The sequence below is a fragment of the Pempheris klunzingeri genome, chromosome 4, assembly GCF_042242105.1.
Source record: "Pempheris klunzingeri isolate RE-2024b chromosome 4, fPemKlu1.hap1, whole genome shotgun sequence".
Classification (NCBI taxonomy): Eukaryota; Metazoa; Chordata; class Actinopteri; order Acropomatiformes; family Pempheridae; genus Pempheris; species Pempheris klunzingeri.
Window position 1 is genome coordinate 22,397,138 of NC_092015.1, and position 27,519 is coordinate 22,424,656.

At 39.4% G+C, this 27,519-nt stretch overlaps 1 protein-coding gene across 1 annotated transcript in view; it reads left to right on the forward strand.

Moving 5' to 3' along the window:
• Window positions 1-27,519, forward strand: part of lsamp (limbic system associated membrane protein) — a 186,264-nt gene that overhangs the window by 95,965 nt on the left and 62,780 nt on the right. The window contains exons 2-3 of the mRNA XM_070829039.1: window positions 24,532-24,676; window positions 27,178-27,265. Of these exons, the coding sequence (XP_070685140.1) occupies window positions 24,532-24,676; window positions 27,178-27,265 (233 nt within the window). The remainder of the gene's footprint in view (window positions 1-24,531; window positions 24,677-27,177; window positions 27,266-27,519) is intronic.

The following is a 27,519-nucleotide window of genomic DNA, read 5'->3' on the forward strand; positions in this document are numbered from 1 at the left end:
ACAAAGCTTTCCATTTTGAATAAAACATCATTGTGACAAGTGACTTAACATCTCACAAGATTAGCAGAATTCTACAAAATCTAGTTATGTTCCAAAAAGAAATAAAAAGGACTTGTGTAGTAACTAATTGTATATTCATAGACTGAACAATCGTGGGAATGTGTACCAATAAGGCTTTGTCGTCATGGCAGCGTCCGGTTTGAAGATGGCCTGTGGCCCGTTGCTGCATGTCAACCTCCTCTCTCACCCCTGTATTTCCGGTCACTCTTAAGCCATCTTATCCAATAAAAAAGCGTTAAAATGCCAAAAAAGAACAATATTCAAAGAAATTGAACAATCCACCATCTACTTTTTTTTTAGTGTATGTCTCTGCGCACACGTTCCAATCCAATGGTTTTTGAAAGCGCTATTAAATGTGATACTCTACACACCTCCACACACTCACATGCTTACACCCTGACAAGGCACTTCATTAGCCAAGGACCTGAATGCCAGAAATGTCTAGCTGCTGTGCACTCTGGGTAATAAGCTCCGCACAATGTTCCTTTTCCTGACTCCAAAGATGCTACTCACGCAGTTGCACTCAGACACATGTGCACATGCACACAGAGTGCACCAAAATTAGCAATTCAGTTTGTGAACAGAGAGTGGATCTCATCATGGAAAGCTGACAGCAGCATCACATCTCAAACTAGTTTCACACACTGAGAAATAGCGACTGTGTCGCTTACCATGGAGAGGCACACGAGGGATAATTGCCAGGCTGCTTCCACCTCTCTCCCTTTCCACCTCGACCTCTCTATGGGAGAACATTGTTCTTTCTAATTATTTAGGAGAGCAACAAGTTAACTTAGACATGCACTGTCTCCCTCTGTTCCACCATCCCATCCATCTAAATATTTTTTTCTCTTACAGATGAACTGTTGTTTGTAGGTTAAACAAACAGAAGTAGAATTATCCACTGGTACAAATGAACAACATTTAGAATGCATCCCATAGCTTTAGATATTTAGAATTGTAAATGGGTAAATCTGAAATGGCTTTACTATAGATTACCAACATTCAACTGAGTATTTGGGCTGACAGACCAAATGGGTTGAATTCTATCATATTATATTATAGTTATTGCCTCTCTACTGCACCTATTCTTTGTATGCTGTTTTTTGTAAAAGCACATTATTTTAATGGGATTATTTCATTAACATGAAATGAACTCTCCTTTATTGCTCATTTATTAGCTGAGCCACAGTTCATTTTAGCTGAACTGAGTATTTAACACTTTCGATTTGGATCCTTGTTTTAAGGTGAAGCCACAGTAGTGATTATGTTCTAAGTTGTTGTCTAAGTTGTAGGTCGCTGTCTGTGTGTGTGTATGTGTGTGTGTGTGTGTGTGTGTGCGAGTGTGTGTGTGTGTGTGTGTGTGTGTGTGTGTGTCAGAAATTCAAACCTATAAAACAAACATTAAGCAAAGAGCAGACAACAAGTCATGAAATATTTATGTTGGAGGTTCTCACAGCACCTGAATACACCACAAGTGTCAGCTAATCACAGAATGGTCTGTAGGCAGCAGAGAACTTTTCTAAACCAAATGTAGTACGTAAGATAAAGCAGTACGACCCTCGAATAATGTTTTAAAAGATCCAAAAGTTAAAAAGAGGAAACATTTGTAACCAAGTCCTTTGCAGCACTGCGGGGAGTGAGTGTTACAGCAGATGGACAGTCGCGCTAAATATTTTAGAGCTGTGTCTGCTTCTGCTTAGGTCTGCTCAGTGAAATGTGCGATGTCTTTACAGATATAGTTAAAGAATGATAAATATCTTTACATCATGTGTCCTGATATTTGCACGTTTATTCTCCTAATGTTGTGTCTTCAGCTGGAAGGTGCCAACTCACACTTCTGGCACGAGATTCACGCTTTCAGGCTTTAATGCCATACCATGCCACCACTGAGGTTAGCTTCATGCATGACGCAGTGTCGTCAGGGAGCGACGTCATCAAGTCTTGCGTGTTGGCTCTGCAAGTTGGTTTGCAACGCGTGGTTATGCACACCTGATCTTCAGTAAATAGGTGGCGTTTGCTTGTCTCAACAGGCGGGCATCAAAAAAAAAAAAACTGCTCCTGACTCCTTGTGGGCTCATAAAGGTGTATGTTGTTGCACAGTTTATTGAACAAATATTGCTTATGCCTAAAACCACACAAGCAAGTAAGCTGAAAAAAAAACAAGAAAATTAGTAGCCAGTTCCATGCCTGTATTTACTATATAACTATAATTACTTTGGCGTTATCAGGTGCAAGAAAAGGAATAAGGAGAATAAGATTCTAGTGTTTGATAAATGTTTTGTTAAATGTTTCTCTATTTTTTTTTGAGACTTGGATGTGGAAACACTGAAATGGCTGCTTAAATTGCAGATCCCATGGTCTCTAGGTTTCATTGTTATTACATCATTCCCGCACAACTGCTTAGTGCATATTGATGATTTATGAACTGAATAAAATGTTTTTATTCCAAACATTAGCTTTCATATGCTTCATTTATATAAACAGCATGGGGACCTTCTCGGCTTCCATTAAGATCAGGGGTCCTGCCGTCCCTTATTGTGTTTATGTTAATGTAGTTTATGTATCTGGCGAATGTATATTGTCATGATGTGTCGTATGTTATGCAGTGCACATGAGATTTTACCATTTAGTCCATTTACCATTTTACCATTTAAAGTTGGAAACCCATTATTTAGACTGTTTTTAGCAAGTAGATATCATATTAATTGATGCTATTAGTATCAAAAATACATACTGAAAGCTACATGGAATCTTTTTCATCAACATGCCACAGTGTTTATACTGCAGACAGTGTTTAGCAGAATATTCTAGTTTCAGCATGTGACTGCTCCAGACTTGCATTGATGGAGTTTTTGGCCATTTGGGAGACAAGATGTAAACACTATACTGACATGTGATCAGCAACACACACGAAGCAACAGTAGCATTAGTTTTGAGATGTTTTTTCTGGCCACCTTGAAATATTCAATATTGTCACTTTAGCTCCACCAGCTCCTTCGGGAAATGTCTGGCACATTAGCAGCTAATTGATCCGCTATGTTCCCTGTTAACTTTGTGTTGTTGCCATTTTGTACATGACAAGGAAGATGAAAACAACAGTTTGGTAACAGTTGTCTGTGTGTTCATCACAGCAAGGAACATCTTCTGATCCATTTTTAATATAGAAATATTGATCAGCGCAGCTTTATGATTACAAATGTTGCCACTGAAAGGAAATGAAATAGTTGTATCTGACTTGTGAAAGTTGGGATCTTTTTCGGATTTGATGATGGCATTTTATATGGCATGTGGTTGTGACGGTTACAGCATTGCTTTCTACGGTAGGCAATTTTTAAACTGAATCTCTATCCTGTGTTAAATAGATAGATAAATCAATCTTTAATGCACTGATTGTAAAACAAAAGTGCAAAGGTCAACGTTTCTCCCAAGGCTATTCTTAGTATCTGACTAATCAACCAGTCACATCGCACATCTCAAGAAACCATTAGAGCGCCCATTCTCTGTCAAGTTTGACATCATTACCTCAGTCTCCCACTAAAATAGTTGTTTTTATCACCTGTAAAAAGATAAAACCTGTCTACTCTGACTTGGATGAATTTCCCCTTAATGAATAGACCACCTGACAGTGTGCTTGCAAGGAGATTACATTCATCAGTCAGTGTCCCAGAGTGACAGATCCGTGCTTCTTACTCTCATAGACATCCTGGCAGGGTGCCGCACAACCAAAGCCTGGGCTGGCATACAGTATTAAACCTGAACATGCACACCCAGAACCAGACCAGAAGACACTCCGAGACTACAGCAATATCGACCGAGGAACTGTTGAGATATAAATCTTCAGGTTGCTCAGTGTTTGTCTTGCCTCAATGTTCACTTCCATCATTCACATTTTCTTCATCAGTCTTAAAAGTTCTGATCTCATAATCAAATGCTCCTGTAACAAAAAGAAAGGGCTCAAAGAAGCCATTTTGAACGATTGCTCTGTTAACATTAAGGTCACATAGAAATTGAATGAATAATGCATTTCAGACAAGCCAGGTGCACTGAAGAAATGAGGGAGGGGCTGTTTCCTGTCCAGACTCTGCCGGGGATAACTCCCTCCGAAGCATAATTTAAAGGCAACCAAAAGTGAGAACAAGCAAAAGATCAATTGCAGCTGTTATAGCAGTGCGGCGTGAGATGCATACGTAGCAGCAGCAGCAGCAGAACATGAGCAGCGAGGATGACATCTTAACTAGCACTTCATCATGGTATTGGCGATGCCAATGATTTGATTTCAACTAACTCTACTCCATTTAATGCAACTTACTGAAAGAACGTTTATAGAGAAACCAAATTATGTTGAACTGTAAGAAACATAATTCAGACAGTTAGAAAGCAGAGAGCAAAACCACATCAACGCTGCAAGGGTTTTCAGGTGCAATACTCTCTGACCAAGCTGTTATCCCCTTCTGTCAGACTGACATGAGAGGTAGGTCGGTTACTGATTTAACCCTTGTATGGTGTTCGGGTTTGTGGACCCGATTTCATCCGTTTTCATGATCTTTATCAAAAGAAAAATTAGGCGATTAATCATTTTTTCAACCTCAGACTCATCAATATGAGCCAAGGCCAATGAGTCTGAGTTTGAAAAAAATAATTAACCGTATCATTTTGCTCTTGATGAAAAAAATGAAAACGGGTCCCACAGACCCGAACACCATACAAGGGTTAAACATGAATATCCCTGAAATAAACCTAAAGTACTTTTGAAATTGGGCTTTCTCTGTTGATGTTTCCATTTCATTAACATCATTTACAAAGATGCTTTCTACCTTTAAGGAGCAATTCAGTTCCATTTGTGATACTTTCACAAAAACAACTTGTTAGGTTCAGGACAGGTTAAGGATTCCTTGCAGATTTTCTCTTTATGATCCTCTTACCTGAAGTAACTACATGAAGGCTAAACTATAGTCTGCAAGTTCGCTAAGGTTAAAACAGAAATTAATGTTGAAAATGGTGGTAGTAGAAAACCATCTTGAGCAGCGATTGGTTATAAAAATTATTGGAAGTTATAACGTGCAGTTTGGAAAAACAAGTATCAGGGATTATCATGATAATTACTGTTTATTGTGGTTATAAACAGTTAACAATAATGAATAAATCAAATTTCCTAGTGACATTATGGTTGTGGACTGATGGTCATATTCAGAATAGATAGAGAATTTGGTGGCCTTAAATGTTAGTAGCTTTGACACATTTTTAAACGGTCTGCATTCAACTCGAGTGTCATGTCCTGCACTGTGCATGAAGAAAGTTTTGTAGCTTGAAGTGGTGCTCAACATCCACACAAAGTTACATGAACTAACTGTGTTAAGTACCTTTTCCTTTGAGGGCCTTGCGTATTTCTATAACAGCACTTAGAAGAACATAGTGGAGTATAGCAGACTATAACCCTCTTTCAATTGTTGCCGTGCTTCATGCACTGTAGGAAAAAAAACCAACCTTTTGCTGAAAATAAAACATTCTTGGCTTCTAATATTCATTTTGCTGGTGAATTGAGTAGCAAGAAGAGGGTCAGCAGTCACAGGCGTTTCCACAGCTGAGCATCTGTGAGATGTGAGTCCAGCTGTTTTGAGAAGGATATCAGCAGATGGCTTACCCTCAATGCCCCTACCCCATATAACCCTACACCACAGATAAAGAGAATAAATGCAAGAATGTGACAGTAAGCTGACTTTTAGTTGGTCTTCAATTCATAGCTCACAGTAATAAATCATACAAATTGGATTTATTTAGGCTTAATTTATTAAAGATGTTCAAACTAGCACCGCCCTAAGCAACTACAAATGATCTACCAATCGCAAATTGATAATATAGGGGCCAAACCTCCACTTTTACTGCCATACTGGCCCTGACAACCATGACATTTCAGTGCAGAATGAGTAGGGCTAGCTTTATTTTAGATTTTGCTTATAATAACACTGTTCTTTTACATTAAGTAGGATTTTAAATGTATGATTTTTAGATGGATTTTCACATAGCTCTATTGATACCTTTGCTTGAGTACGCTAAATCTTCAGATGAGACCTAAGACTGAATTTAAACTGTAGTGTGCCTATTTCCAGAGAGCAACCTGTTCTTCTCCTTTGTTTCATCGAGAAATTCTTCAGATAAGCTAGTTGGAATTAGAAATATCTACTACTCTGGGTGAAAATAAATTAGGACTTGAACAGATAGAGAGTTTTTTGCTGCATAGAGAGTAGAGGAAGGGGCTTAAGAAGTATTCTGGTAGCATTTCTGGGATGTGGTGTGAAAATGGTCACATAATTGAGATCTCATTTGGAAGTGTATTTCTTCTTCGGACCATTTCATTAATTTTCAGTGGTAAACAGAGTGGAGTGGAGGACTTGAGTGAGCACAGTGATGAATGACGCCGATAAATCAGGTTTGTTTGCTCACACTCACCTCTGCCGCTGGATTGGCTTGCCAGGAACCATAACACATATCACACAGGGAAACTGAGAAGCACCTATTTGATTTGTATTATCATGAAATTGAGAGATGAAGAGGAGAAATGACCAATTGGGTGTACAGCGGGAGAGAAGGTTACAAAATTCAGGGGTATTAGCAGATATGGTGTATTGCATTGCATATTGGGATGCAATGGGGTGGCAAATTGTGATGTTCTTAAATGAATGTGCTACAAAAGCCCATGACAGCATAACCGTGTATCATCTTAATATAGTGTTATGCATATAGCATTACCATTTGCTCTGTAAAGATACGGTGGAGTAATTTTGACCTGAGCAGAGAATGAAGTTACACTTCCTCTGTCGTGGGGACGCCGACATGTTGGTGCATGTGTGTCCCTGAGTGGTTCAGCGAACAACACTATGCAGTATAGTGAAACCAAGCAGAAAAAGGAGTCAGAGCTGCTGCCCAGCAACAGACTCAGCTAAACTATGAGCTAACACAGTAGCACAAAACCTAAGAGAGATTGTCAGTCAGCAGTTGTGTATATAACCCTATCCCTATAATGTCTTATAGGAATGTCATATAGAGAATCTTTAACATTAAAATTCAGAATTCTACCTGATACCATGGTTTACATTATTTGTAGAACAGGTGTGTTTTAGGTGTTTGTTTGTCAGGGTTGCTTAATAAGCTGCCGGATCATTTCTAACTTGAGCGGTCTGATTTGGCCATTACCTTGCTGCCAGCACCAACTGCAGAGAATTCCCTATGAAATTCTTTTGATAGAGTCCTCGGGTTGATCAGCCACTGTGCAAACAGTTTATTGAGTCCAACACTGCAAGCCAAGCCAGACAAAAGGATTGATGTTTGGCTGGTCTTGTATCTTAGCTGCAGTGTCTTTGGGTAACAAAACACTAACAAGGCTGTCAGCAGCCAGCCAATGTCAAAACCCTTGTAACTCATAATGGCCAGCTGGTGAGTCTATATGCCACCAGCTTATTTTTCACATTATGTTCGTGTGGTTGATTCCTCAGTTGGATTGCAGCTACCTCTCTGAACTAAATCACTGAAAACACTCATCAAGCACTAAGCATGTGGGATGTAATTAGTTTTTTCTAGGTCTTGGCCTTTTTAACAGAAGAGATTTTGACATGTCACAGTAGAAAAGAGATGTAAATAATAAAGTTAATGATTGTTGAATTGTATTCAGCTTCTTTATTTTCAGAGGCCTATTATTGTACATGCTGGATCTCAGTCACATGGCTTACTGGGACACTTGAATAAAATATTGTTAATGTTATCTGTAGCACCAGTTATTTTCTGAATATGAAAAGTCACAATGTCTGCTGGGCCTCCCAGGAAATAATTGGATACAGTAAAAACTACATTAAAACAAATACTTCACTAAGTGATCTTAATATAATCTTTGTTCACTGAATTTAAATATCTTACATTTAAACAGAAATGTATGTATAAATTCAGAATCAAATTCAGGTGAAAGTGCACATCTCTATAAAAAGCTTATATTTCTATTACTTATTGAAAGTTAATTATTTTAATGCAGGCCTAGTATAAATCTTTATATAACCACTGATGCCACACCAAGAAAATTTGTATTTAAAGCCCCTGAAAAAAGCTTGGTCTCAAAGCACTGAAGTTATTTTCAGGACAAAATGTGGGAAGTGTGTTTGGAAAACAGCTTGACCATTATTGCTTGGGGACTTCTGATTGAGGCAGGAAGCCAGTGGAACATGAGACTGGCACCAGTTCCCATTGGGCCGGGGTCTGGTCTTCTCAGAGTCCAGTTGTTTTGGAATTCAGCCCAAAGCAGATTTTAAACATGGTACTCCACACCGAACAGGGAACGTATGAGAATTGTTCTGTGCAGCTGCAACACTGCCTCCACTATGACCAATGAAACTAGTAGGCGTTGTGCCATGGAGGTCATATTACACGTCCATCCAATATACATCCATCCATCCATTCATTGTCTACATAGCTTATCCTTAACGGTCACTGGGGACTGGAGCCAATCCCAGCTGACATTGGGTGAGAGGTGGGATACACCTTATTGTTGTGGTGCTAACCACTGCACCACTACTAATATACAGGAATGACTTAATAACTGCTTAGTAACTTTCTAATATAATTTGTTTCCTGCCATCTGCGTCATTTGATATTAAATGATAAGAGAGCTTGAAATACAAGGAAACGATAAAAGTTTGGGTCCAGAAACGCAATCCAAATAAAGAAACATCGAAAAGGAAAAGCTGTTTTGCCCGTGACCATATGTGCACTGCAGATGTAGTTTGGTAAAAAGATACATTCTGTGAAACACCTGCTCCATGAATGATTAGCATATTTTACATGCTCATTGTAGCCAACCCGAAGGCTAAATCCCTGCACAAGACCAATTAACAAGTAGCCTTCCTTAAGTTAAAAGGTACTTTCAGGAGACAGTTCAAGAGGGAAAGTGTTGAGAGGTAAACAGATGGGATCTGTGGAGTCTGTCGGGGAAATTCAGCTCAGCGGGAACAGCCGCTCTGTGTGGGAGGAGCCCCTCGTGAGACCATGAAGCGCTGGCAGGCAGATTTTCCCCATTGCCCTGTGCTGCTGTTCCAGGTCAGCCTGGTAACACATTACATGACGCAGTAAATGTAACAGTATTACAAAAATCCTTTTAAGAGACGTGCTATATTACTTTGTTATTGCTAAAAGTAATATATAACTGTAACATGTTACTTTTGTAACTCATTACCCCCAACACTGTTTAACACCATAAGACACCTATAACATGTACACACACACACACACACACAGTGACAGACTGTCTCCCAGTCCACAACAGCACGTCAGAGCATAACAACTGAACCAACAGTTTCTATAAAAGAATGTCACAGAGTTCAGCCTTGGGAAAGCTCAACCAAATAAAACTGAAAATAAACATTGAGGTTAGATTCCCAAATGAGGAATTGTGCTGCTTTTACCAAAACACCAGCAAATGGGCTCAAGAAAGGGCCTCGTATACAAAAAGTGCTTCATGATTACACACCGCGGACAGAGCTACTTCATCACAGAGGAGTTTTTCTTGGAAACAATACACCTCAAAAAGTTGATTGTGTTTAGCTAGCCCTACTCTCACCTCTCTCCAGCCCTCTCAGAGGTACTGCATGCAAATCTATAAACTCACAGCCTGTGTTAGTGATAAAAATAACAGTATACTTCTCTGGTGTGAAGTCCTTGCTCCTGTCTGATGCTGTTTGAACTGTTGAAGTTGAAGCAGTCCAAGTGATTAACGACTTGCACGCTGCACACACACACACACACACACACACACACACACACACACACACATACATACACGCACACACACTGCGACGCAGTCTGGTTATGATAGAGATGGAGCTTCACCTTCAATCAGATACATCACAGACAATTTATGTTATGTGAAGTTCACCTTAAATTGCTCTGTCCCTCACTCCAGTGCAGATTAGCATCCACATTGGAAGGTTATCTCAGCTTGCACACGCACACACTAATAAACACATACAAAACCGCTGAAACATTTGCAAACCACGTTTTACATGAAAATATATACTGTACAACCACTTATCATTTCCCACTGTTCCACTGCCTCTGCAATCTGTCTTCTTCCTCTGTACCATTTTTCTCTGTCTCTCTGTTTCCCATACACACACACTGGCTCACACACATTTCTGTCACCAGGCTGATACTCAACATGATAAACTTTTCATTTAAAAGAAAATGCATAAACAGCCTACACACCAAAACTAACTGTCCTCTACACAATCCTTCAACAGCCCACTGTAAATTCAGCCACTTTTCTTTTTTATAGAGTATACATTACACTTTGATTACTTTTATCACCATTAATGTAAAAACAGCATTCCCGGGAAGTCATAGGGTCTTTTAAAACTTAAATTGAGGGTACAAATAAATGTTAAAAATAATGTGCCTTTTAATTACTTGGTATTTAGTTGTTCTGTATGACTTTGTAGTCATAGCAACTGAGGATAACACAAAAACAAACATGCTTTAAATAGTTTGTGGTGTTTCATTTTTAAAGGTGCCACTGTCAAAAACAGAATAATTGTGCTTATGCAAATACCTCTGTGGTTAAAAGTTTGGTTTCCACCTTTCAGAGACACATTTCAAGGCTCATTTATTGTCAAATTTACTATGACAAGCTAAGAATCCAACCGGCGAATCACCTCGCCAGTGTCAGTTCATGCATGAATGTAGCAAGACTGCCAATAACTGTGGCTATGAAGACAAGACTGCCTCCCTCTTGTCTGTCTCTTTCCTCAGGATTTAGTGCAATCATCTGTCAGTGGTTGTGTAGCCATAGCAACTTTTTTTAAAAGTTCATTCCTGGTTGTATTTGGAGAGTAAGCAGGTAATCAAAATGGCAAACTCCTCAACTTGCCCTTACAGTTTGGCTTGTTAGATGCAGTTCTTGTGTGTGTGTGTGTGTGTGTATGTGTTTCCTTCTCTGTGTGGGTAGCTAATGCACATCGTGTGTTTATTTGTGTATATGTTTCAGGGTGACCATGCAGCTACTTCCACGCATGGGAGTTTGTGTCCTGCAGTGTGAATGTAAATTTGATTCATGCTTCAAGTGTGTAAAGTGTAAGATTTTGACACCCAGTGTCCCCGCCACCCGCCTCTTGCACTGAGTGTCCTGAGTGGGTACAAGGAGACAGGACTTGGCACTCATTCGCTATGTTTCCCCCACAAACCGTTTAGCTTTAAGGGCTTTTCCCTCTGACTGAACAAAGTTCTTATGGGAGGTGACAAGAGCATGTGGCTCAACACAAAGTGATTTCCCGTTTTACTGTCACTTTAAAGTGATATGCTACATGTTGCAGTCAATTCCCCACTACCTGTGACAGATAGAAATTGGCCAGGCTGATGCCCTGCAAAATGGGTTTTCCAGGTGATGTGAGCAAGAGCACCAAAGCAAGTGAGTTGGAGGGGAATCAAAATCAGTTAAAGTTTAGATTGCCACAAGCGGTAATGGTGGCTGCTGGTACATACTGTTGGAGTGTGGCGATGCCATCGGCGGATGCAGGATGCAGGATGCAGGTGATACTGCAGACCTGGAAAGATAAGTTCCAATCTCCACACTGTCCATGATTTTCTCTTACATCCTCCAGGCTGACAAACTCGAGTTTTTAGAGGGTAGACTGGAGTGGTTGGAGGTGTTTCTGGTGTGTGTTGTCTATTTTTCTCCCCAGTATTATGTGAGCATCAGACCGTAATGCAGCTTTTGAGTGGGAACTGTTATGAAAAATTGACTGTTCTGAGGGTGGTTTAAGAAACATGGCAGCATCCAAGACTTCACAGATGGAAAGTCATTGCATCTGTGTTTTTGGAAACTTAAACAGAATATAAGCAAACACACACAGAACTATCGATTTTTTTTGGGGGGGGGGGCAATGGAAAGAAGTTGTGAACACAACAGCGAAATGACATCACCTTTTAAGTTGATATGGTGAGTTTGTTAGCAAACAGTTGCTTCTTTACACATTTACACTCCAGATGTGGAGCAGCATTATCATTCAGTTGTGTCTATGTCTGTGAATGTCCACCTGACAAATGTAGGTCCAGTATTCATCTTTTAGCTCTGGTTTTGGTCTCTCTACCAACTCTGAATGGAATGATCTGGCACCTCAGTTGCTAAATGCTCCACTGTGTTCACAATGTGCTGACACTATAAAGTTGTATAAAGTCAAGGAGAGTAGCTGAACCAAGGGATAATTTGCTGTAGATTCACCGTCACCATGAGTGATACCTTTCACATTGTCACATTATTATATACATTATTATCATTTAAATGCAGACAAAAGCTGCTTTCAAGCTGCTGCAGCTATCTTGCATCAACTTTGATCAAAGCAACAACCAATACAATGTTCAACATGATGAATTACATATAATATAATACATATAGTATACTAACATGAATGGAGCCCAAGGACTGCTGTGAAAATAAGAGGTTAGTCTTTGCAGAATGGTCAGCAGTATTGCAATTGTCAATAACTAAGACATATGAAACAATTGGTATTATCTTTTTAAGAGCCTATTCAACCTTGTTTACAGCTTTGGTAAACCATGCCCTTGGCAATAACTGTAGACCAGCAGCAAGTATTCATTGCACCTAGTGCTGATTTCGAGGTACGGAGCAGTTACATTTAGCAGTACTATGTGAAAAGACAAACAGAGGGTGGCATTTTGTTTTAATGTTCTAAAAACCCTCCTAATCCTTGTTTGTGCCAGAGGCTAATTTCCTCCTGCACAGAGTCAGAGTTTTACAATAATGGCGTAGTTTCTTCTGTTATCAAACCGACGCTGTGATGAAATTACGGTCTTCTGTCAGTTTATATTCTAGTGCCAGTTGAGTATTTTAGCATGATTATTAACTTTGAGCTTTCTCTCTCTGTCTCTTTCATATGAGCAGAAATGTATATATGATTTCAAGTCCAGAAAAACACATTCTTCAGCCCCCTGTTTCCTCATCCCTTTTCCCTGTCAGGATCGGTTGGTATTATCTGCTGGAACAAGACAAACTCTCGCCCTCCCTGCCACTATACCACTATACCCCTTTCACATTGCTCTCCATAGAAGCGAAAGCAATTAAACGCAAATCTGCTAGATTGTCTGTTTTCATGGCATCTCAGAGAAGGTTTATGGGCTGTTTTGTTATGTAGAAACTTTGTTGTAGTCGTGCCTATCGTTCAGTTTACAGATTAGGCCTTCTGAGTGGTGGCCTACATACTGCCACACATGATTATTCTTGACCATGTATACTGTGCAAGTTATAAATCTTTGTTGTCTTTTCTTTACTTTCTCTGCTTTTCTTTCTTTGTCACTCCCTTCCTGCCCTCCTTTAGCAAGAAAGTGTTACAGCACATTTTTTTGGAAAAGGCTGCAATTGTGGGCACTCAAGGAAATACTTTTAACCAGTAGTTATGGCGATATAATTCTGATGATGTTGAAAAGCAGTGGAATGACGTACTTCACGTGCTTTTAAATGAACATGACTGCATCATGAACCCCAAATGCTAATTATATATACACTGTTGCCCATAAAGTTGGAATAAAATGTTTTTTACCTCTTCTCATGAAATGATTGTGACAATGTGATTTATTCTTGATAAATAAAGTGTATATCTTCTCAACTTTGATCAAACTCTTCCAAACATATCACAGTGAAACTTAAACCACAATTAACCTTTGCAAACTGTGTATTCAGGCTTTAACAAAATTAGGAGTATTGAACAATTATTCCAACTTTATGGGCAACAGTGTATATACAAGCATGCTAGAGTATTGCGGGTTGTGAATAGATTGTCTATTATAGGTTTCAGTTATTGCAAGTATTTTCCAGTACAAGTGAATTGCTTTTATTTTATGCAGTTAGTTTAACAACAGAACTACAGTCAAGTAATTGTCAAATTTATTTCTTGGGTAAGTTAACTTTTTTCTTTTTGTTAATTGTTCACATGAATGTCATATGACGGCTATATCAAAGCCCCAGAGTCTTGGACTATACTCTAGACTTGCTCTGCAGGCCCCACACAGCCTCAAGCGTGCCCTAGAGTCCCTGGCTGTGCTCTGGACCACCTCTGCTGGCTCTGGATGTCCTCTGGGCAGTCTGGCTCTTTCCCAAAGCCCCCTAGGCGGCCTGTTGTAGCACCAAGCCACTCAGACACTATGCTCACAGCTTTACACATTTACAAACACATTTACATTTTGAATCATGTATAAGTCATAATTCGTACAATAGAGGGATAAGTTAAAGAATGACTCAATGAATCAATTGATTATTACTTATTATCATCACAGATTTGATCATGATGAGATGAAGCGACCTGCTGATTGTGTTAGGGCACTGTGGATACAGCAGATCGACATCTACACATCAAAGTCAATCAGGCTCATGCATTCCTTATTCTTTGATCAGTAGACAGATGCCAACTCAGCGTAAAGTCATTGATTAAAGATCCTTTTAATGAAATCACTCTGAACTGAGAGAGTCAAACGCTTTTACACTTAAACCTTAAGCAGCATACAGTGTTAACATTGGTTAGCCTTGCACATGCTCAGGGGACCACTTGAAGCCACGAGTTATCCTTGGTGCTAAATGCTATTAAAGACCTTTAGAAGTGCAGTGGGATTCATGCTGAGTTCGTGCAGCACAATCTAGTTGACTCTGTTAAAGACTAATTATGATTTATACCCTCATGGGAAGAAAAAAAACTCGAACAATGGCAACATATGTGAGTACTGTGACGTGTTCTATTGTTGCCATGGCTACACCATCAATTTATATCAAACAACAGGAGGTTGGTCCACTCTTCCATAAGAGCTGTTTTATGTGAAGGATGCAACCAAATGAAGCAAGGTGGATATGTGGCTGTGCTTTATATGTCAATACTGGAGTCATTAAAGCTTCTGTGCACTAAACAATCTGTCTTCAGAATGCAGAGCAAAGATTGTATCCATGCTCCAGAGTTGTTCTTTGTAGCTCAGTATTAAACAGTGTGTTCACAATGACTATGAATCCATTAAATGCAAACTTCAGATGTTGAGAAGTGTGTTAAGATATTCTAGTCATGTTTGTATTCTAGGATATAGGCATCAGCTAAATCTAGATATTTAGAATAACACCTATAAAGGAAAACCTGTTTTCTCAAGCAGCTTCTCAGTGTGAGTTAAGGTCTCACATGGACACAATATTTCATGTCAAAGTCAGAACACTATTGGTTATTTTACATCATAGATTTCCATATTTCTTCGTTTCTTTGTGTTCTGCTCACTGGTTTGAAGTTGAGGGGCTCTTTTGGGAAAAGGTAACGTTGACTTCACCCTATACCAATCAGGATTTAGCAGCATTTCACCATCAATCAAATGTGATTCATCCACACTGTCAAAGCGCTGATGAAGGTGATTTTACTTTTCGTCATGAAGGTCAAATTTACAGAGAAATACTTAGAATTGTGATGTCACACCATTGAACATGGTCTAACGGCAATTTAGTTGTGAAAAATCCAAGGTAGAATATTTGATAATACAACAGACTCGATGTTTATTTCTTGCAATAAAGTCCACTTTTTTCAGTCCCCTATATGCCTTGACTAAAGTGCATTAGTCAGACTCTAAATGTATGCATTTAAATTATATAAGTAGCTTCATTATTTACCTGTAGGATTTCACAGAAATGAAGAATAACTGTCAACCTGTCAGCTTCTCCCACTGCTTCTGCATTTGCATTAGCAATTCCATTCCCGGCAACAAGTCACAGAAGACCCCACTGACCTTCTTATTTGACATGACATGTCAGTCATGTATTTGATGTTGAATCCCATACCACTGCTGGACTAACCTTTAAAGTGCATACGAAAGACTAAATGCTTTACATGGTAGATGCATCACAAATGGCATCCCTCACAACCCACTTAATTAGGCTATGCTTTCGAAAATTTGCCCATAAGGGAGAAATGCTGATTAGTGTGGCAAGAGGGTATAAAACACATAGGAAATGATGATGAACCGACCCAGAGCTCTGATTCCCAATATAATTACATAAGACAGATTTTTGGTTTAAAGTGTTACCCTTGAGATAAAAAAAAAAAAAAAGACTACCTGTAAGAAAATGTAGCAAAGCTCTTGGCTTGTATGTGTGTGATTTTCATGGCTTTGCTAGAGCTCTATTAGATGTGAGTGGAAATCTATGTTACTGAGATGTAGTGCAGGTCTTCCTAGTTCTACTTTGTACATTATCAGAAGCTTTCGCAAGAAACATTAATCGTGTGCTGGGCCGACGAATTCATATAAGCCTGTTTCGTTTCAGACAGAATTTATGATGTTGCATTTCATTTCACAGCCTAAATAGATGCAGCCAGGTCTGGAGTATTTTAGCTCTTATAAAAGTTTTTTTTTTTTTTTTCCTTCTCTTGCCTCTGCTCTCCTTCAATGGCACTGCATCATCAACTTGCTCACCTCTTTCTGCCCGTAATGTACCAAAGCGGAACACAGTGATGGATCACGTTAAAGGTAGATGTGGTGAGCGGACAAATTAGGTAGTAGTTCCACGGTGTCACACTTGGAGACAAGTTTTTTTTTTTTGTGACATTCTGTAATAATAGGAACAGGTTGTGTGAGGAAGGAATGTAGCAAAAGGATGGGGATGGGTGGGGAACGTCGACACTCTTGCAGCCAGCAATTGTGGAATAATGAGTAGAATTTGCAAATGTAAGAGGCATGTGTCTTACATTAGCAATAACACCTCTCTCCCCTATTCTTACACACTCATCAACTCAAGACACCACAGATGTCATAATCAGGTTAAAACAAATATGAGGATGCAAAGTAATGCACACTTTTCATGTGCTAAAGGTACGGTAGTAGTTTTTATTTTGTCTATCCCCTATATACATTTTCTGATAATTCAGACTCACAGGCAGACTCCTGGAGGTGGAGGTGGGGGTAATAAGAGGCGAAGGACAAGGAGGATGGGCAAATGGGAAGGAGAGAGGTAAAGAATAAGAAGAGGGACAGAAAGAAATGACATGGCGAGAATGAATAAGAGAGACGGAGAGGCAAAGGCAGACAGACAAGAGAAGGTACAAAATAGCAGAGAGAGAGGGAAGGAGAATGAGAGTGACAAAAAGGGCAGATATGACAGAGGGAGGAAGCACAGTACATCTCCAGAGATTTAATACCAGCATCTTGCCCTTGCCATAGATCCTCCTGCCTACATCTCAATGAAACACCATCTGTCATGGTCTCATTACGTCCAAGCACTTCTTCCCCACATTCCAACCCCGCTTAGAAACACTGCACAGAGGAGGGCAGGGAGAACACCGTGGAAGAGTTGTCACCCTGACTTTAAAGTAAGGATGAATGGGTCACAAACTGAAGCCGGACTGACAAGAGAAGTATCAGGGCCCTTGCATTACTGCCTTGTACAGTATGAACTCTGGTCAGCAGATAGATGGTGGCGCATGTTCTGCCTTTGCTTTCTCCCACTACCATTCTCTATAAAGATTTAAAGGCCCGTTACCTCACAGCAGACTAACTACTTGGAAAGGCTGCCGAAACTTTGTTAAAACATGACACACACAGAAGAAGTTACTGCCCTGCACCTACCAAGCCCAGGCTTCCATGGTGCCTGTTCGACAAATGATCTTTTTGTAATAAACCTATTTTTATGCAACAAGTCGTTGTCAGCGGACGTTTCCTTTCATCAGCTGCACATCATCGGCATCAGAGAAGTCACAACAGTATTATTTCTCCTCGTATGTGGATCTAAGAAATAGACAGACAGAGAGGAGATTGCTATTTCAGGCTTGGCCCCTCTGTGGCGTCTGCAGAGCCCACAGGATTGGGCTCTTCCTGTCTTTAAAATGACTGTTAATGAAAGGAGACAGTTTATCAGGCTTGACATATCACCCTCATTATTCTTCTCTTTAAATGCTTCATTAAACCTGCAAAGTAAATTTTACAAACAAGCTTTAAACACTTTACACCTCACTTGTGAAATCACAATAATGAATGTGACCTGTTTGCCACTGGTGTCAACATTAATTTATAAAGACTTCACCTGCCAATTGACAGTTACGCACACAGTGTTACATGCATGCACATGTGCACTACATTCACCTTCAAAGTTTCATGTTTGCGTTTTATTATTCCACCTAATGTAACTACCCAGTTCTTAAATGGTTTATGTTGAGGTGTTAGTTGTACTGGCATTTTCCTTTTTTGCAAACTATACCAAAGTGGAAGAGGAATTTTCAATAAATGCTTTGTTCTGCTAAGCCTGGTCATAGGGGATAAACTTAGATCTTACTGGAGACACATTTAACCTGCTATACAGAGAATATCTGAGGCAAGAAACTGTGTTGAGGGCTATAAATTAAATGGCCTGACTTTGATTTGGCATGCAGCTTTAGCTCCAGTAGCTTACATTTCCGTTTTTTTCCTCTTATTTCTGTGTCACCATTTTTTTTTCTGACTCTCTCTTAATCTCTTCATCTCCCTCCCTATGTCTGTTTTGCCCCCTGCCACTTGCTTATAGCCAACAAAGACATGGAACTTATTGGCTGGCCTTGGCGGCTCTTGCCCATCAGGCTGGACTGGAGCAGATTTCGATCAAATGTCTGGTGTTGCAGTCTCGCTTTTATTGATTGCTGAAACAAGCTGTTTGACTCTTTCGGAGGAAAGAGTTCAGTTTCTCTCTGTGTGGCAGGTATTTGCTGCAACACACAGAAATCTGTAACGCTTGCATGCCTGCATTACACTTAGTGGCACTGGTTGCCCAATCAGGATTAAAAGGAGAAAAAGAGAAGAGGAGAGAGGTGGGGAATGGAGGCAGATGGTGCAAAGCAGAACAAGATAGATGCCCTACAAAGAGAAAATAGAGAAAAAGTGTTTTGTTAAGAGGTGAGCAGTGTTAAGTAGCAAAGAAGGAACGAGAAAAAGACGAGGTGATATGAGAAGTGTGTATTGATGGGGTTAGCGGGTGGTGGGGCTGTTCTGTCAGTCTTGGCACATCGTTCCTCTCATTACAGTTTCACTCCCTGGCTTCAGCCTGCTCTTGGTTCCTCCCCCACGGCTAGCCCTAGAGCAGGGATCCATCCAGCCCAGCCTTCCTGTCAACGCAAGCCTAGCTCAGCAGCTCCAGCCCAGGCATCTGTCAGCCCACACAGTCTCCTGTCAGCCAAAGCCTACTGGCCAGTCTATATTGGCACAGCACAACGGGGCAGAAAAAGAGTGCAATGTAGCACAGCCGAGCATCCATCAACAAAGTTCAGGGTAAAACAGCACAGGACAGCAACCGAGGCATCCATCACAGGCAGACCACACAGAAACCGATCCCAAATCTGTTAAGGGGCTGATAAACAAAAATGGCACTTTGCAAAAGCAGGTAACACACAAATGCATTTAACTAGGCTGTTTATTGACAGGGATCAGCAAATACTTGTTAGCATTTACAAGCTTTTTTTATGTTAGTGTATTCTTCAGAGGATTATGGCCTTGAAGGAGATTCTGCGGAGGATTGCAAACATGGAGATGTTGTTGTGATTAAAAAGGGCTGATTTCTTTTTTTCTTTTTTGCCAAATCTTCATTAAGTCACACTAAATAACTCAGCTGAGATACTGCATCACCATGAGGGCTGCAACCAGTTAATGGAATGGATTTTCATTACAAATGGTTCAACTCTGGCTTGCTATTCAAATCACGTCGAGTTCCCTGCAAACTCGTCGCATGTAACTCAGGCCAACCGTAGACACCTGAGCTCTCATATCTCATTGTGGTCGAGCAGAGCCCCCCCCGCACAACCTGAAAGACCCGGCCCTGCATAGTCATACCTTGACAGCTACTCTGCGAGAAGGAAGCAAGAGCTACAGACAGACTTTTCTGACAAGTGATAGGAAGTTCTCTGTTTCCCAGGTAGTCACTCATTAGCGAGAACAGGAAATAGCCAATAGTGAGCATGCTCTACGCTCTGCTCCAAAGCTTGTCGAGACACCTCAGGAGGCTTGAGCAGTTTGAGGGAAACAGACAAAGCAGAGGGCAGGAGGGAGCAGAGAAATCCAATCTATAGCACAGATCAATGAATGGCTCCTTTGATTTCTTTTGCGTGCTGTCCACTTCTGCTCCAGAGTGCTGATGGAGAGATGAAGAGAGGAGTGAGGATGTCCAGGATGAGCAGCAGATGGGGTGAGAAAATAAGGAGACATGTGGAGGAGCGGTGAGACAGAGGTGCGAAGAGATGAGAGGGAAAGAGATAAGGCAAAGGGAAGACGACACTGATTGAAGTCGGTGTGTGGTGGCATGTACAGCATCAGCATCAACTGTTATTTATTATTTACCTGTTTCCTTGAACCACATGAAGCAGCATATGTTAACCACTGACTGAAAGGCAGTAATACAATACAATGTGGATGATGAATAGCCCTGGTCATCTGTATTCATCATACATTTTATATTTCTAATGATTATTGTGACAGCGTTAACGGACAACGTTTTAATTACCAGCCGTGGAAAATTGCATTTTCATGTTTATATAATCTCAACTGCTGTTTCTATTATAACTTTCTTGCTTTTCAAAAAAAGTCCGATTTATTTTGTTTTTGTCCGTGTTTCTATTACAATGGCCGCTCCTTTCATTTACCCACTTTTCATCTTATCTGAAATCCACTTGAGGAGTTAAAAGCCCTTAATATTTACATATTAATTGCATGATGAATGTCTGTTTACAAATGGCTGAGTAGCAATTCTGCAGTCTCTGAACTGTCTCTCTGGTGATCATAAAGCATCAGTCAGGAGGCTTCAGAGCTCTGAAAAAAACCTCAAATTTGCACTCAACATCAAGGAGAAATCAAAAACATTAGTCGTTCGTCGCACAATCGTCTCTGTTCACTCTGTAAATAGTAGAAAATGAAAAACAGTGTCAGTGTCAGTGAGTGTGACACTGACATGACAATTTCAGCCCCGAGATTTTTGTATGTTTAACTCAAGAAGACTAAGAAGATTTTCTTTTCATTATTTCATTTCCTGGTAGAGTAGTGCCGTTTTCAAACTACAGAATCAAAGACACATTTTGCTGTCTTCTACATCAATCAAAATACTTTCAAGTCAAGTCAGTTTTATAGGTAGTCCAAAATCACAAATCACAAATTGCCTCAGATAGCTTTACAGTCTATAAAGTTATCTGAGGAGTCCTTATTCGGAAATCCCTTTGATAGGCAATGAAATGAAAGAAACCTCGGGAAGACCAGCAGACATCCAACTCTCAGGACGGACACACATGTGAGAATCACTATATCATTCTGACAAATTTATAGATTACAGGCTGCATTCTTTGAACTATTACATTATTATTATACGTGTTGCATGCTAAATTTAATCCTAAAGTATGAAGGTTATGAAATGTCCTCACAGTATCCAATTGTGTGAGCGCTTACAAGGTCATGATTCAGTTTTGGTATCGACATAGTGTCCACAGCAGTTGTTCATAGTGTGTGTGTGTGTAACCAAAGTTTTTGAAAGGGGAAAGCTGAAGGAAACTGATCATGATTCCGTTCATGTCTCCTGCTTCTGTCTTTTACTTTTCATGCTTCTGGTTTTTTCACCCCCTCTCGTTTACTTCACGGTAGGAGACGACTGGTAATAACAGAGGAAGCGAGCTCAGAGAAAACAAACAACATACAACCATTCAGTCCGCCAAGGGAGTTTAATGCTTCATTGCCAACACTTAAACGCTGCTTCACTTGTCACTGCGTGTCTAAATCTAACTCTAATATAGCGCATTATCAAGTGTTGTTGAACGGTAGTAAAAGATATTGAAAAGCAACAGAAAGCCTTCGCCTGCAGCTTTAATCACTCCTTAACCCTGACCTACCCCTTTTCCGTGTGTCTTGCTGTATTCCACTATACAGGCAGGATATTTTACTATTTTTGCAAATAAAGAAGGAAACAAAATGAAAATTGATATCATGTTTCTAGCTGCGTTGAGTCCCTCCTTCTTAGCCTTGAGCATAACCTGGCTTGCAACAGAGGGTTTCATAGATAGGATCTCTATCAATTGTGATTCCATTGAAGAACAGAATGAGTGCGCACTGCTTGCCACCTAACTGCCTGCTTCTTTTTTAGCAGGAATGCATGCTGATATGTAATAAAAGCCCAGGATGATCATTCATCAGCATACATGTGGCTCGGATAGACATGTTGTCAGTTGTTCCCAGAAACTAATAACTGATGGACACAATATGATATCATAAATATTTGGTTTAAATCACTGGTACAGTTTGGAGAAGTATTCCACACATGAAGTTCAGATTTGTTAGTTAAGTTTCTCAAACCAGTCTAATTTATAATGATGTGAGATATTGGTGAGTTAGCATGCCATTTTTTATTTTCTGCTATTTTTGAACAACATAAGATATGATGTGACTGTGCTTCAGTCTATTTTCCAACAGAAAGACCAGTAACCAGTCATTCATTGGAACAAGGGCCTCCAAATTCATCTCAATTATCAATTGAATAATCAATCTCTATTTTTATAGCACAATTCATAACAAGTGTTATCTCAAGACATTTTACATAAAGAGCAGGTCAAGACCAAGCTCATTAATGAGGAGAGACCCAACAATTCAAAATGAAGGATTCCTGAAGGATTATTCATTTTAGAATGATGCTGGAACCAACTTAACGCTGCAAAGTTAGCAAAACGTTATCAGGTTATTATTTGAGTTGATTTCAAAACGCCTAAAAGTTAAAGTTAGTGAAGTAATCATTTCCCCATTGCCCCATGTTCTCGAAGCTCTGAATTTCAATATCATTTATAACCTAATTACACATTTTGTCTCACCATTTCTGTTTTTTTCTTCATTCATTTACTTTTAAATTAGTTGTTTTACTTTTCCTGTATTTAGTCTTAATTTTCTGCTACCACATATGTCATTTATTAATCATCATTCAGTCCATTTTTGTTGGCATCAAGCTGTTGATGAATGATCTTCAAAAAGAAAAAAAAAGTTTGTCTGTTTTCTTTATGGCAGAATTCCGAGAGAAGAATTTACTATTTCTGATTAGATTCATTAGATTGGTTAATTGATTGATTTGATTTTCTTTATTTTCCTCTTCTAAAACAAGAGCGATATAAAGTGCGACGTGTCCATTACAAATTATTATGGAGATTAGCACATTTTGTATATTAGGTCGCTCTTACAATAAATGGTAATGGTTGATTTACAGAAGTTAAAGCTCAAAACTCATACCGAATCTGAGTGATAAAATGATGTGTTACATTGAATTACAGGAAGCTACGTTTTAGTAGCTGTAGATGTTTCTTTTGGATTCATGGAACCAATGCTGTTTTTGGGAAGTAGTTCATATAGCTCTCCGTGATTATGGCAAAATGTGTCTGAATTAAGTTAGGATGCTTTTAATTATAATCAGTTAAGTAGAGCCTTGAAGATAAGTGAAACAAACAGAAAAATATATACTCACTTCAGAGTTCGGAAAATAGAAGGTGAGGACGTCGAAGTGAATCAAGAAAAACAGTGAGTTATCTTGGGTCCACACAAAGGGAAGGAACATCAACAGGGTTTTAAACTGTGAGTACAAGCTTTCAACAAATCTGACATGCAGCTCCCACTGGGTAACAGGCTGGGGTGACTGCACTACTACCTTTGTACATCACCCAGGGTCACCTGCCAAAGACAGCCTCACTCCGCTGCCTCGCTAATCTACTCTCTTGTAGCCCAACACACTCCAAAGCAGTGTGCACAGGCAAGGCTCAGAGAGACAGCGGGAATTTGCATGTGAGGCGCATCCACTGTCGGCTTGCATTACAGCTGATATCTATTCTCATTGATTCTGACGTCTTCTCACATTTACATTTATTCATTAGGCAGACGCTCGTCTCCCATTCCTCCCATGCGAGATGTCTTAGCTTGAGCTTACTTGGCGTAATGTTCTGACAGCATGCAACAAGAAGTAAACAATGGGATACCGGTGTCCTTTCTCATCTACAGGAATAGGCTTACTGTTAAAGGAGATGTATTTATCAGAGAGGGGAAAAGAGACAATTTAAAGGAGAAAGGAGTGTAAAAAGAGACAATGACGGAGAATGAGTGGGAGGGGGAGATTGTGTAAGGGATGAATTGAGGATGGGAAAGGCTTTGGCTTCTCTTTCAAGTTCTCAGGATTAGTGAAGTGCTGAGTTGTCTGACTGGGTTAACTAACTCTGGAATACCCTTGCTGGTCAGCAGTATCAAACAAAACACTGCTCAACTGTGTTGCAATATACTCAGTTTGGCTGGTTCAACAAATGACTGTGCGTTTAAACCCACACTTCATCCAGCCCACCTACAAAACTCCACATTTCCTTCCTTTAAAGAAAGTTGGCGCCCTCTTGTTCTTCATACCCTGATGAGAAACCAAGGCCCCTATTCATATTTCTCTTGTTGTGTCCACAGGTGTTATGTTGATGACAAAGTGTCCAAGGTGGCCTGGCTCAATCGATCCAACATCATCTTTGCTGGCCAGGACAAGTGGTCCCTGGACCCCAGAGTAGATCTCGTCACTAAAGGACAGCTGGAGTACAGTCTGCGCATACAAAAGGTAATGCTGACCTAGAAACTGAACTGGACTGTGCAATGGTTATCTGTTTGGTTCATCACGAGGCGGGTTTCGATTTTGATGGAAGTAATGATAGAAGAGTCACAGTTATTTTTTTCAAGGATCCAACTCAGAAATCATGAAACATGGTCCAAAGAAACTGCACACTTTGACTTATTGTTTTTTTTTTTCATTTTTTAAACTTTTTCAAATGCAACTTGAAAAATGTTCTGTGTGCTTTCCTAACCATGAACATATGAGAAGACAGGATGACGGACAGACAGGAGACATTTCTCCTTCCATCCTGAATAATCATGCTTTTTATTTGTTTTTAATAGCCAAAGCGGCTCAACTGTTTTCAATGTCGCCGCTTCCTGTTAAACATTTCTCAATATTAAAAACACAACAATGCCCTTGATGACTCAAAGAAAGCTTTTTATCCATGTTTCATAGTGAAAGCAGCATAATTCTCAAAGAGCATCATCAATTGTTTATACAAAGACGAACACATCCGCTTTTACGTTTCAAAACTTTTATTATTACTACAATACTAATATGTCGTTTATATTACTGAATTAAATCTTGGATCCTCTATATGCAGTGTAATTATTGATTCGGCTGTACTACATATTTGATAAATTTATGTTTTTACAACACTACTTTTTAATCTGTAAGAACCGCCATCCCAAAACCTAATTTTACATAAAACTAGCTTAAATATCTGACATAAACCAACATGTTTAACTTTTCTTAACATAGGTCATCTAGATGCAGTGTTATTAGTAATTGACTTAACTAGATATTTGCTATATTGGATAGATATATGTTTTTACAACCCTACTTTGTAAACTGTAAGAACCACCATCCAAAATCCTCATTTTCTAGAATCATAGCTAACAAAATAATTCAAACTGATGGTCTTGGGTAGTCTATTATTTTTTAACGAACATTGTCGTGTTTTCATATAGAGAAATGTTTGACAGGAAAGCGGCAACAGTGAGGAAAAGTGAAGCATCTTCGCCAGAGAAACGATTGAGATGCTTCCACTATCAAAAACCGATTAAAAAAAACAGGATTATTCAGGATCGAAAGAAGAAATGAATTAAAATGGATGGCGTAATATTGACTGGTCATATTGTTGACTTATCAAGCACATGTTTTTGAACAACAGCAGACCCTCTGGACTGCCACAGACTGATAGCATAAAGAGAGGAAAACAAGAATTAAAATCTTGTGGAGTAATGTAGCGGGTGTAGTTAAAATCCAAACATAAATTGAAAAGCACAGCTTCCGTGCTCCCAGGTCTTACAGAAGTCCTGCTGACAGAGAAAAAGATGTACTGTTGGCACCAAAAGACAATTCCATTGAACTACATTAGTTTGAAAATTGGGACATGAAAAAAACGAGTGTCCACATACACAAATTAATAGATTACATTTCGTGACTCTTTCACAAATTTCTTTGAGCCTGGGTTGGGAAACAGGTAGCATCAGATTACACCACATGTGTTTTAGCCTTGAGTAGTTACTTGCTTTGAAGCAGACAAAGGTGTTGGACTGTGGATTTTTGATGGATTCAGCTGTATGTGAGGCCTTCAATGCCGTTTTATCCAACAACTCTGCCCTTCTGTGTTTGGCTTTGGAAATGCCAAAAACACAACACCCCTCTCTAATCTAACCTTCAGAGATACCTGCTGTCAGATTTGCAGGTTACATGTGCAAACTGCTTCAACATTTTGTTTTGAAAAGCTTTGAAATCTTTCAGCATATCTATTATTTTTAACTTTTACATTTACATTGTTAAATCATTATATTCATTAGCAGAAACCATAATCCAGACGGGATTCCATATACTTCTAAGCATTCTTTCTGTTGAAAATGAGTTCATTAGTTTATTCAGACTGGCATCACTGCTTATTTGACAAAAAATGCAGATGCATCATCTCATGAGTTTTGAATGGAAAACACGTTGTCATCGAACATTTTGGTGATGCATTTAATCTAAACATTTTGAAACTTGCCAAATACTTGACTTAAGCTAACCAAAGTTGAGAAATCAAGTTGAATAAAACTTGAAGATATGAAGTTGAATCAAAAACTGTCAACTGTCAATCAATACTGATAAATGTTATAGACACATTTCTGTCTGCACTTCCTCAGTTTGAAGAGTCAGTTCTCCATTTTACATGAAGAATGTTCACACAAAGTAAAGTCAAACAGCATGCTTCCATCATAAAGATTAGTAGGAGCAATTAAGTCTGCTAATACAGTGATGATGTTAGTGTGGAAACATTTGATAAACTCATCGTTTCAAGTCAAAAGACTTGAAGTGGCCTGAAAGTAAAAACTAAAAAAGTTTATTTGAATTGATAAATATTACCTTTTACAGGGTTGTTTTAGAATCACAAATAATTATTTGGATAATTTCTTACAGAATAAAATGAAAATGATTAGGCACTGTATCCTCACAAAAGAAATAACTATATTCTGTTTGATTGTGTGTAGGTGGATGTGTACGACGAGGGATCGTACACCTGCTCCATACAGACTAAGCAGCAGCCCAAGACCTCGCAGGTCTACCTCATTGTACAAGGTATGCAGCACCCACATAAACACCAGCAGCAATGGTGATCAACGAACACGATATGTATCCATGCCAGCTGGAAAGATATAGACACGATGCTTTGCTGCATCTCAGCCATGCGTTCCCTTTATTATATGTTTCCACTTTTTCAGTTACATTTCAAATGTCTCAGGAGTCAGAGGAGTCATTGGGTTTAAAGAAAAAAAAGGCAACGCCATCGAACAGTTGTCAGCTTTTTTTTTGGTTGTTTCTTTGTAATTCTA